This window comes from Oryctolagus cuniculus, chromosome 12, assembly GCF_964237555.1.
Source record: "Oryctolagus cuniculus chromosome 12, mOryCun1.1, whole genome shotgun sequence".
NCBI classification, from domain to species: Eukaryota; Metazoa; Chordata; class Mammalia; order Lagomorpha; family Leporidae; genus Oryctolagus; species Oryctolagus cuniculus.
The window spans coordinates 20,851,955-20,864,758 of NC_091443.1; the positions used below are offsets into that span (position 1 = coordinate 20,851,955).

The 12,804-nt window shown below is 40.6% G+C and overlaps 1 protein-coding gene across 50 annotated transcripts in view; it reads right to left on the reverse strand.

The window, feature by feature from the left end:
- Positions 1 to 715: 715 nt before the first annotated feature.
- Positions 716 to 12,804, reverse strand: part of KTN1 (kinectin 1) — a 121,867-nt gene continuing 109,778 nt past the window's right edge. For 31 of the 50 annotated variants that reach the window (XM_070053628.1, XM_070053617.1, XM_070053635.1 and 28 more), the window contains 4 exons: positions 10,987 to 11,070; positions 8,661 to 8,753; positions 7,056 to 7,177; positions 716 to 1,206 (listed from right to left, as the gene is read on the reverse strand). In XM_070053628.1, the coding sequence (XP_069909729.1) occupies positions 7,073 to 7,177; positions 8,661 to 8,753; positions 10,987 to 11,070 (282 nt within the window). In that variant the 3' untranslated portion in view covers positions 716 to 1,206; positions 7,056 to 7,072. Of the gene's footprint in view, positions 1,207 to 7,028; positions 7,178 to 8,660; positions 8,754 to 10,136; positions 11,071 to 12,804 lie in introns of all 50 variants that reach the window. The other 19 variants (XM_070053620.1, XM_070053611.1, XM_070053616.1 and 16 more) reach the window with 3 other exon arrangements.

Genomic DNA, 12,804 nt, shown 5'->3' on the forward strand with positions numbered 1-12,804 from the left:
GAGACACAGCAAAGACCCAAAGAGACAAATCATGCACTCACAGGGCGGACTTTCTGTTGGGGACAGGAGTAACCAAGTGTGTATGAGAAACTCCTTCACGTCACAGACAGCAACTACAGCGGGACAGAAAGGGCAGGGAGGACGGTGGACGGGCAGCAAAGCTCCCTGAGAAGGGCTAGCAGGGAGCAGATCCAGGTCAACCGCCGCCGAGAGACGGCAGCCCCACAGAGAGCAGACGCGCCTGGGGAGGCCCACTGCCGCGCTGAGCCGCAGCCAGGGCTTCTGGGAGCCCTAACAGGTACTTGGATACGCAGTGGCACAAGAAACCTGTTAATAGTAATTTTTTTAAAAAGGGAACTTTAAACAAACAAGGTAACAGATGTTAACTGTGTAACACATTGCTTGAAAGAGGAAACTGAAAAGTCAATCATTACTTCAGAAATAACAGTCATAGCAAAAATGAAGTCATCTTCCTCTTTGAAGTGCAGGTCTGAAGCCCTAACTGCTTACACTTCCTGCAACCCACAGTGCACCTGGGATCCATCTACCCCGCACAGAACCAGAGAAGACCCCAAGCTCCAGTCAGAAGCACCATGCCGGAACGAGGCCATCCTATCGTGTTCCATGGCTGCCGTAACTACGTAACTACGTTCTAGATTAACCTTGGTCTGTAGTAAAACAAAACGCATTAAAGCTCAGTGCAAACCACAGGAAGTCAAGTTTGAATAATAAGCATCCCTTTATTTGCTGATGCCATTACAAAAACAGGTTACATTAGCAACAAAACAGTGTTTTCTTGAGTTGAAGTCAGAGGCAATTACTCCCCAAAATGTTAAGTGAAACAGTGTACAACATCAGTATTAAAATGTGAAATTTTACATTGTCTTTACCACTTGGATCATCTGAACAATTTTATTGAGCAAAATAAAAGATTACATGTTTATTTTATCTTCAGGAATGTAAAGGTCTAATTATTCAAACAGTTTTTATTATAAAACTAAACTCTGAAGGTGTCTACAGAGTTGGCTTCTTTTATTTTTCTCTCTTTAAATCAGTAGTCTAACAAGGATTAGAAAAGACAAAACTCTGTTCAGTGTTTCTGACAAAGTAGAAAGGGTGAAAACATAAATAAGGCTTTAATTTGGCAAAATATAATACAATGCCTTCTGTTATCCTTGAATGAACAGTTTTCCCAATTACTTCATTCTGTAAAAGACGAGAAAGAAATCCATTTTAACAACAGGGCAACAAAAGGCAACCAGAAGACATCTGTCTTGTATTTACCCCGTCTGCCCAAGCACGGCCCTTTCAACTATACACCACGTGATTCACACTAATGCTAATCAAAACGATAAAAACCTCAGGATTCAGAACAAAGTTTGCAGGCAGACATTTCACAGGCCTATGTATTTATTTGATAGGCAGAGTGACAGACACCGAGAGGTCTTCCAGCCACTGGCTCACTCCCCAAATGGCCCCAACAGCCAGGGCCGGGCCAGGCCAAAGTCAGAAGCCTGGAACTCCATCCTGGTCTCCCATGGAGGTGCAAGAGGCCCAGCACTTCAGCCATTCTCTGCTGCTTTCCCAGGTGCACTGAGGAGCTGGATGAGAAGCAGAGCAGTGGGGGTTCAGACTAGCACTCAGATACGGATGCTTCTGCGCCCTAACACCAGCCCTCTAGGCACCGCCTACTCCAGAGCATGGAAAGCTAAGGTGAGAGCACCTGAAGAGCAAGGGGCTGAAACTGACAACTCTCCGCCCATGAGGAATCTACGTGGGATTTTCTGAAATCATACAAAGATTTCCAAGTCAGATGACTAAAAAATTAAATTTTAAAAGTCATGAGAGAGAGAGAGTAAAAGGTCTTCAGCAAATGCAACATGTAAATTTTGCTTTGGGTACTGGTTGGGGGACAATAACCAAAATGCTATTCTGGCTGCAACTGAAGACACCTGAATGTGAGCTTAACACTGGATATAAGAACACGCCAGGCTTGGAAGAGAACACTCTGGTTCTCAGGAGATGCATACTGAAGTGCTCAGGGGTGACAGGCCATGATGACTGAAACTCACTTTCAAATGCTTAAGGTCAACAAAACACAGATGGATGTACATAGAGATAAAGTGGATATAAGATTTGATAGATGTTCACACTATTCTGTTGCCTGTTTTTAACATTTCAGTGGTAGAGAGACAGTGACAGGAAATGCTTCCATTGACTGCTTCACTTCCCAGCTATCCACAAAGGCTGGGAGAACTAAGGGGACTGAGACCAGAAGCTCAAACTCAATCCAGGTCTCCCACATGAGTGGCAGCAACCCAAGTCCTTGAGCCATCACCAGACTCCCAGGGTCCACAGCAGCAGGAAGCTGGAATAAGATGGGGACTGAATCCAGGCAGTCAGATGTGAAACACAGCTGTCCCAAAGGGCAGCTTAATAACTAGCCCCAAAGTCTGCCCCTATTCTTTTAATTTTATGTGTGAAGTTTTTCATGATAAAGAGCAGAGAGGAAAAGAAACAATTAGAAGGTTAAAAAGCAAAGTTAGCACCAACTGTTGTTGATCAGAGGCCTACACAGCCTTCACTAGACCCTGACGTGCCACAGAAACACTGCAAAAACGAAAGCCTGCTTGCGCGAAAGCCGAGCGGGGGGCACAGAGATAAAAGCTCCTTCCACCTGGCCTACTAACTCCTGTGCTTCAGCAGCACCACAAAAGGACTTCTTCTTTGAGAAACACAAGACTACTTCTACTTCTCAAAGCAGCAGGGAGAGTTCGTGCACAGACATGTGCCAACACACACACACACACACACACCTTCATCTCAATTTTCTACACATACTATTGCAGGTCTCCCCAACTCATCACTGACAAACCAAGTACCAATTTAAGGAAAAAGTCAGATTTAACCAGAGAAACTCCTAAGATGCTGGCACCAAGGAATCAGAATGAGGAGTAAAGAAAGCAGAGACACAAGGAACCGGGGAACAGAGCACCTGAATCAGGGAGGAGAAAAGCAGAAATGAGGAGCCAGGCCCTGGACCAGACCACCTTTATTTAAATTCCAGCTTCCCCCGGCTAGCGGAGGGCAAGGTGCAGAGTCTCCCTGGGTCTGCTGTACCACAGGAATAAAATCTAACCCCCATCTAGTGCTCAGAGGAGTCCCCAGATGTTGGAAGCACGCTTAGGCACACTCATCCAGCGCAGCTACGACTATCCACCTTTCACAGGACTCCACAAACTGGTTCCAACAGGAGGGAAAGTGGGATAGTGAAGTCTCCTGATTCGGTCAGAAATACACCTACAACACCCAGAGAGCAGGCCAGTGAACAGGAAAAATCAGTATCTGGGAACAAAAGCAGCACACTGTAAGCATCAGTGTTGCGAATCCACACACAAGTCATCTTAATCAATTCCGTCACTTCCCAAAAAGGAGAGAGGGAGGTGGCAGCCTTTCTGTATAGGTGTGGGCTGAGCAGGAAATGGAAAAGACAACCTCCAAAGGGAAAGAAGGGCGAAGATTTTTACAAGTTAGGGATATACACTAAATACATCTGACCCCTGCAGCTCTCAGAAATTCCAAGTAGTGTATATCTGGACTTAGAAAATCTAAATTACTGCAGAGTCATTTTTCATTTTAAAATAACAGCTTCCCTTTATTGAACATGCACAGAACAATCTTGAATAAGTCATGTTTATTTGTAGTGCATATTGAACAAGGCTTCTTTGCATTCAGTGTTGTAGCATAGCAGATTAAGCCAATGCCTGTGAGGCTGGCATCCTATATGGGCACCAGTTCAAGTTCTGGCTAATCCACTTCCAATTCAGCATCCTGCTAATGTGCCTGGGAAAGCAGTGGAAGATGGCCCAAATGCTTGGGCCCCTGTACACATATGGGAGACCCGAAGAAGCTCCTGACTCCTGGCTTCAGCCAGGCAAAGTACAGGCTATTGCAGCCTATTGGGGAGTGACCCAGTGGATGGAAGATACCTCTCTTTCTCATTCGCTAACTCTTTCAGATAAACAAATAGAATCCTTTAAAAAAAAAAAAAAGTTTCTTGACATCAGATATTAATTAACCTGTTATCTACATTATGATGATTAAAATATTTACATTTTCAGGGCCCGCATTTTGGTACAAGCAGCTTGGGATGCTGGCATCCTGTAACAGAGTGCTAATTCTAGTCTTCTGATCCAGCTCCCTCCTTTTGCATACCCTCGGAGGCGGCCGGTGATGGCTCAAGTATTTGGGTCTCTGCTACCCACATCAGAGACCTAGATGGAGTTCTAGGCTCCTGGCTTCAGCTTGGCCCAGCCTGCCTGTGACAGACATTTAGGGGACTGAACTAATGGATGGGATCTCCCTCTATGTCTCTCTCTGCCTTTCAAATAAACAACCCTCCCCACCCCCCCCAAAACAAACAAACAAACAAACAAACAAAAAAAACTATCTTCAATTTAATCATCTGATAGCAGCTTTAAGAGCACACACCAGAGGGTGAATACATTGCGCAAAAGTGTCAGCTGAGGGTGAGGTCAACTTTTCAAGGGTAAGGAGTGACCACTGTCAATACTGGCTTGAACCTAAGGGAGGAGAGAGCTCACAAGTGCCTGGCGGAGCTCTGGTCTCATACTATCCATGAGGCACTAAGCCAGCCATTCTTCCGTTCACCAAGTTTGGATCTATATTCATCAGCTGACAAAAGAATGCTGCATTTTCACTTAGGGAAGCTGCTTGCCAACCAGCTAGGTCATCAGGGCAGATGTGTTTATTTTAATAAGTTACTTTGATTTTATAAATCAGGAATAAAAAATGTGGTGTTATCAATGTTAAGTGTAAGTCTCCAATGCAAATACCATTAAAGTGAACATGGAAACATGCAAGTCAAAATGGTTCACAAGACTTAACATAAATGGACCATCACAGCAAGAAAAGAAAATACTACGAGATGCTGACGAGAGAATCCTGAGGACATCTGAAGTCAAGGGGCCTCCTCATTGTTTCAGCTCTGTGGAAACAAAGCTGCTGACTAACTTCAGCACGCATGCTAACCTATTTCCCAACTACCTTCGGTCTCATTACAGGCTCGGTATCTCCTGTCTGAAATGCCTGGGAGCAGAAGTGTTTCAAATTTCAGAACTTTTTCAGACTTTGGAATATTTCCACAGAGTTTACCAGTTGAGCAACCCTAATCCAAAAACCTGAAATCCAAAAAGCTTCAAAATCTAAAACTCTCTGAGCATCACCCCAGTGTTCAAAGTTTCGGATTCTGGAGCATTTGAATTTCAGATCTTTGGTTTCAGGACAATCAACCTGCCAATGTAAAAGAAGGGCCTGTATTAGATATAGCAATTAGGAAATCACTAGTGACATCAGCAAAATTGGTTTCACTGGAATGAACATCAGAAAGAGAAGCCATTCTGCCGTGGACAAGGGAATTAATAGCAAGTAAAGAAACAGATACTATGAGAATAGTTTCTTATTTTAAGATCTTTGTTAAGTAGAGATGTAAAAACTTAAGAAGGCAACCTGAAATTAGTACACAGAGTCAGTGAGACATCTCAACATCAAGAATGTATGGAGAAAGAGACTGAAGTTATGGGGAAGTGAGACAGAAGCACTTCTCCATGAAGCAAGGCTATTTCCTAATGTGGAAGAGGAAAAAAAAAATGCAGGACAAAACATTGAGACAAGGTCTAATTACTTTTGCTGTACATAAAAAATGAGCTGGTTTTATTATTTAGAAAGATTTCTTAAAGGTAACTGACAAAAATAAGCATTTTAAATGAAAGCACAGGCCAGAGAGTAGTCATTGTGCAAAAGCTAGACAACTATGGTCTGGGCCATCAACATGGTCCACCCCAACTTTTCCCAGATGCTGATCCAGTCCCTGGAACATCTGTAGCTTTCACAGTGCTATGCATGGGGCTGAAAGGGCAGTTCCATGACAAGCTGCCCCTTTGGGTATCTAGGATTCCATGCTAATTTTAAAGCAAACAGCTTCAAAAGAAGAATACCAAGTATGCAATGTGAACTCAAATACTATAATTATCCTAAGTACTATGACTTAAGTCACACATAAAATAGGTAAAACCCATATAACAAAACAAACATAACCCTACATTCACCAGTTAGAATACAAGTCATTTTTAAATGCTAAGAAATGCAACCTTTCAAGGTTATATGAGTAATAAGAACTTATAACATGACTTAGTTAATAACAGGTTTATTTAGCTTCAATTGAAGACTCGTTTCAGGAATAAAGAAGATATTTCTTAGATGATCTTCAAAAGCAAACTTTTTTATTGAAGAAACATAGGGAAATAGGTTTAATTCTTAGTATTAACTAAAAAGAAGTAATAAATTACAAATCTTCTTTGCCACAAACAGGCTTTTTCTGATAAGGACCACTTGGATTAAACAGAAGCTTCTGGTAAATAAGGGAACCATCACAAAACAGAATACTGATGTTATGAACGCAAACACCCCTCCAAGGATTGTAAATGCTGTGGCTCCTGGTAGCAGTGCCAAAACAGATAAAATGACCAAGAATCCAGCCTCCAATTCAATGAAACTGTGATGGCGTGATTTTCAGTTTAACAATCTCACCTCAGTAAAAATGTTACCATCATTTTATTTTACCAAATCATGAGAGAGAGGTGAAGAAGGGGGGAGAGGGAGGGAGGGAAAGAGAGAGAGAAAAAGAGATCACATAAATATTTTACCTGAACAAAGATCAGAATAAACTAACCAAGTAGCTGCGGCAATGAAAACACCCAGGTAGCCAAGTCATAAGGCGATCTGTTTGATTAAAAGGTTAAAGTAGGCAAAGGTGAAGGTTGCTCCCCACTATGAGCTACAATACCTTTGAAATACGCACAACATAGAAAGATAACTGAAAAAGCTAAAGGCTGTCATCTGACTGGAAGTTGCGAAAGAAAGGAATATTTCCTCTAGTGAAATAAGAGCTTCTTTTAATGAAGGGAAACATACATCTCTCTCTCTCCCTCTCTCCCCCCAGCACCCACCAATAGCAACACTTCGGTTGTCCTCACCAGCACACCTGGTCATGCTACTTCTCCTTTGTGAGCTGTTGGTTTACTGTCTGAAGCAACTGCTGTAGCTGTGTCACGATCTGATTTAGACTTACGGACATTGTCTCCTTCTCAGAAGACTCCTGAAAAGGAGACGGAAATGATGAGAAACTCCAAACATAAGGAAGAGGAATTTGCAACCAAAAACAGAAAATACAAAGCTCAAAAACAATATAACATCAAAAATTAGCAAAAACCACAGAGAAGCACTGTTTGCTAACTAGAGGTACAAACTTTCTAGCAACAAAGGAAACTATACTACAGGGGACTGGCACTGTGGTGTGGTGGGTTAAGCCACCACCTGTGACTCCAGCATCCCATATGGGTGCCAGTTTGAGACGTGGCTGCTTCACTTCCAGTCCAGCTCCCTGCTGATGGCCTGGGATAGCAGCAGAGGATGGTCCAGGTGCTTGGGTCCCTGAAACCACGTGGGAGATCAGGAAGAAGCTCCTGCCTCCTGGCTTCAGCTTGGCCAAGGCCTGGCAATTGCAGCCTTTTGGGGAGCCAACCAGTGGATAGAACTCTCTTTCTCTGTAACTCTGGTTTCATATAAATAAATGAATTTTTTTTTAAAAAAGACTGTACTATAACTGTTGTCATTTGGCCACGAAGGGAGAAATCTAAAACCTGCAAGTATCAGAAATATGCCAATTTTTCCTTTAAAAAAAACTTGCACAGCAAAGAGTACACTATAACAATAAAAGTCAGAAGAACAAGTACTTAGCCTAGCATTTGAGATGCTTGCGACCCACATCAGAGTACCTGGGTTCAGTACTCAGCTCTAACTTCTGACTCCAGCCTGCTGCCAATGCAGGCCCTGGGAGGCAGCAGGTGATGACTCAAGTAACTGGGTTTCTGCCACCCCAAGGGGGACCTGCATTCAGTTCCTAGCTCCCAGCCTGGGCCCTGGCCCAGTACCTGACATCACAGCATCTGGGGAGTAAACGAGAGGATGAGAGCTCTTTCCATCTCTCCTTCCCAATTAAAATTAAAAAAAAAAAAAAAAAAAAAAGAAGAAGAAGAACTCTTGCTCTTTCTCAATTAATTTTTTTTTTAAAAAAGGTGAAATAGTTAACATAGTATACTAAGTGCCAAGTATAAGTATCTTATAAGTTGGCTCATTTATTCCTTTCAACAGCCCTACAAGACAGGTACTTCTACCACTGCCTTTTACAGATGGGGCAACTAAAGCATGGAGCAGTTACAGAATTTGCCCAAAGTCACACAGCTACTAACTGGCAGGCCAGGATGCAGACGTGTAGTCTATCTCCAGAGTTCACACTCACAAACACTATGCCATAATACCTCTCCACATAAAAATCTTAAAATCTACACAAAGTGAAAAGAACCTCCATAAAACACTGCACTGTAAAGATGAAATGTCTTGAAGATAACTTTTGTTAAGGGTGCAACATAACTGACACGAAGCACATTCTTTCCCAGAGTTTGATGGTGTTTGTGTGTATGTGTCTGCAACACGTATATATATGTTTTACATATATAAAATTTATTCTTCACTTTACAAGGTAATTAGTCCAGAGATTCAAAGCTAAATAAGATGCATACCATTTCTGGGGAAATATCACTGTTCCCAATAACTGTAGTGTCTTCAGCAACTTTCACTATTTTTGACTGGATCAGCTCCAGTGACTGTTGGGCCTGAACAGAAAGCAATATAACAGCTACTAAATAAAATATCTGGTAAATCAAAGTATACACAGTGGTTTTAGTACATATTTGATTAAGATCAAAGTTCCTCTCAAAATTAAAGGCTTTTCCTCCAAATTGAAAAAGCTTCTTCCCCCATCAGATTAAACAAAAACAAACATAAGCTCACTCTTTAAAAAGTTCAAATAATACAGAAATTGTATACCACAGTTGGTATTTAGATCAATACTGGTCTAGACCAGGGGTCAGCCAAATGTGGCCTCAGCCTGGGTACTCACAGCTCACAGTTTTTTACATCTTTAAATATTTATGTTAAAATAAAGAATCACACAAGAATATCCAAAAGAGACCCCATGTTGCCCACAAACCCTAAAACAGTCTGTGGGTTGCTGACCCCTACTCCCTCTCTGTTCATATCACGTGCTTATAGAAAATCAGCAGCAAACTTCATAGAAATAGGCCTTAACATAATGCTCTTTTATAGTTGGCTCTTTTACAAAGTATTTTGCTAACCTTTTCAGTCAATAAATATTCATATGCATTTCACACTGAATGTCACACAGTATTTCTAGTGTGTAGATATGGGACAGTTAACTTTTGCCTATCATTGCCATTTTAGCAATCATAAATAACATCACATGTCTACATCTTTGAGCTTCTGTTTTATATCCTTTGTACTGTGAGAAACTACATTGCTAAGCTAAAATTGCAAGCTTTGTATTTTAATCCAGAGGTCAAAAATTTAAACGAACTATTAAGGTAACTGATTTGTTCAGCTTCTGACAGTATACAATATATATTAAAATGTTAGACTCGGAAACAAGCTTCCCAAGTTCACATTTACAGTAAAATAATTGGAAGTACTTCTTTATTCCTAGATTTCTGCATAATAATAGTTATAAGCTCTTAGCACCAGAACCAACAAAAATATTTCTTTTAATTTTTCAAAAGGCGATTTTTTTTAAAGCAGAATACTTTTTTTTAAACTGAATCAGTCTGTTTATTCTTTTGGTAACCTCTTCCAGTTAGCTACCTCCATTGTAGGTGATGCACTGTGTTAAGACTCCACTTCAAATGTTGGCACTGCTATGAGCATGGTTTTCCCCTTTACTGCATGTAATTCAGAATTAAGCTTTGGATTCCCAGTTTTTACATTCCAGTCCCACCAGTTTTCACTGTAGAAGTTATCTGAGACAGTCTTATACTTTCTAGTAGTTGTCTATAAATCAGGCTTTAGCTTCTCCAGGAACACTACAGGATGGATTTAGCTTAAATGTACATTAAACTAACAGGCATTCTCTCAAATGAGAACAAAATACTTTTAAAAATTAATTTAGGAGGCCGGCACTGTGGCAGAGCAGGTAAAGCTGTCACCTGTGATGCCGGCATCCCATGTGGGTGCTGGTTCCTGTTCTGGTTGCTCCACTTCCAATCCAGTTCCCTGCTACTAGCCTGAGAAAGCAGCGGAGACCTGAAGAAGCTCCTGGTTCCTAGATTCAGCCTGGCCCAGCCCTGGCCATTGTGGCCATCTGGAGAGCGAACCAGCGGACAGACGATATCTCTCTCTTTCAAAAGAAATAAATCTTTTTAAAAAAATTATTAAAATATCGAATATTACAAAGTGTGACAGTCTATACTAGCGAGAATAGACAGATACAGGTACCCTCATTCCATGTGTAGTGTAGTGAATGCTGGACTCCCCCACAACACTAGCACAGCTCTAAGGCAGCTGAGACATAAGCACACATGAATAACACTACTAAAATATCTCCAAACAATACCACAAACAAGTAACTTGTCAACTTAAAGCACAGGATAAGACATGCAATCCTAAATGTCATCCATTTGTATATGAGATTATAAGAAAAGTTATCTATTCAAACAAGAAAATGAAAGGAACACACTCAAACACTAGACACTTACATACTTGTTGGTTTCTAATAAAGCATTCTTTGTGAGTAGCTATACAATCAGACCTTAATTTAACCAAGTTTTCAAAAATAACTCCAATTAAATTTAAAATTTTACTCTATACTCTATAAAATAATTATATAAATTGGATGATGATGTAAATTAAGAATGGAAAAACAAGTCAAGAAGTTTAGTTCTAAAAAACTGTAACAACCTGCCTAAATTTATAAGCAAGTTAACAGAATGATGCAAAATGACTGGAGGCACACACAGGCCCAGGACATGGCAGCTCTAGGACAAGTTAGTGTCATACCTTATACAAATCACCAGCTACTTTCTTTCTTTCATTTTGCTCAGTTTTAAGTTTTGTGTGTGTTTCATTTAACTGTGTCTTCAACTGTAAAAATAAAACAACACCACAATTAACTTCATTTGCATCCTTCAATTATGCTGACACTTCTAGAACTGAAGAATGAATGTAAAAGAATGAAATCACCAACAGTTACTATGCACAGGAGATTAGCCAATATGCTGCACCAGATATATAGAAAAGCTAAGCAGTGGAGTTCCCATCTGTAAAGCTAAAGGTAAGAAAGGCTTCAGAAATGAACTAGAGTTTACAGCAGAAAACTGCAAATGTAAAAACAAAACCATCAAAACCTAGTAAACTGCCTCGAAAAATAAACCACTATTCATAAAATAGTTATTGAAATTATTCCAAATCAAAAGGAAAGCAAATTTTACCAATTAATAAAATTGGTTCTTAAAGTATTTCTTTATACATTTCAATTAAAAGAGTCAATTCTGTGATGTTTTAAAAGACATTTAACAGGATAAAGCAAGTACAGCGAAAGTCCACACTGGCCTAACTTACACCAATAAGAAATGTCTTAAGATAGCCTTCTCAAGGGCTGGCGCTATGGCGCCATTGGTTAGGCACCACCTGTGGCACCAACATCCCATATGGACACTGGTTCGAGTCTCCGCTGCATCACTTCCAATCCACTTCCCTGCTAATGAGCCTGGGAAAGCAGCAGATGATGTCCCAAGTGCTTGGCCCTGCACCCACATGGGAGACCCAGAGGAAGCTCCCAGCTCCTGGCTTCACATCAGCCCAACTCCAGCAGCTGTGGCCATTTGGGAAGTGAACCAGGGACAGAAGACCTTTCTCTTTGTGTCTCCCTCCCTCTGTGACTCTGCCTCTCAAATAAATGAATAAATCTTAAAAAAAAAAAAAAAAGACTTCTCAATGACCAATTTATCAGTTACAAAGCTTATATAAAACTCTGGGGCCAATATATAATGCCTCTTTGGAAATCGTTCCAATTGAATAGAAATAAGGAAAAAGACTATATTGCCCCAAAAAACACTTTCTTGTATTCAACTCATCAACTGTTTTTGCCTTCCACCCTCCATGGTATGATTTTTCAAACAGTTCTGGAGATCCAAAATGGGAAAATATAAGATTTAAAATTGAAGGAAGATTTAATAGGGGGCATTCCACTTGGAAATTATTTGACAAACTCAATTTAAATACCCCAATAGTAGTTCAATACTTTATGTCAAAGAGGTGAATCTTTTGGCCCAAGAACGCACAAAGCATGTATAGGCAAACAAAATTATTTTACCTTAAAATGTGGTAACAACTATTCTGAGCAAAGGAACAGACTAAAATAAAGATTCCAAACTCAAGACAAAAAACCTCCAAAACAACCAACCCAAACAATTACCACTCAAAATGGTCTCTTCCCAGAAACAGAAAACAAGATAGAGAATACGGGGCACAATCCTATGGGTTTGATGCTACTGCTGGGTCAGCCACTGAGCACCAGGGTCAAAAGTAAAATCTCCAACAGCTACTTTCAAATGACCTTTCATATTTGAGGGCAAGGACTTTCGGCCACGACATATCATAGGTCTGATCTGTGCAATGTACAGCAAACATAAAACGAGTCTTAAACAGCAATGTGAATGAATTCAATTAAAGCAAAGCACTAGTAAGTGAAACAATCATTTCATTTAAGAGAGGTGTGCGTACATGGTTCCATGTAGTACTACTCTAAATACTGATTCCTAATAAAGTCATTACCATAATACAGAAGACCAACCACCAACAAATGAGTAGTCTTCC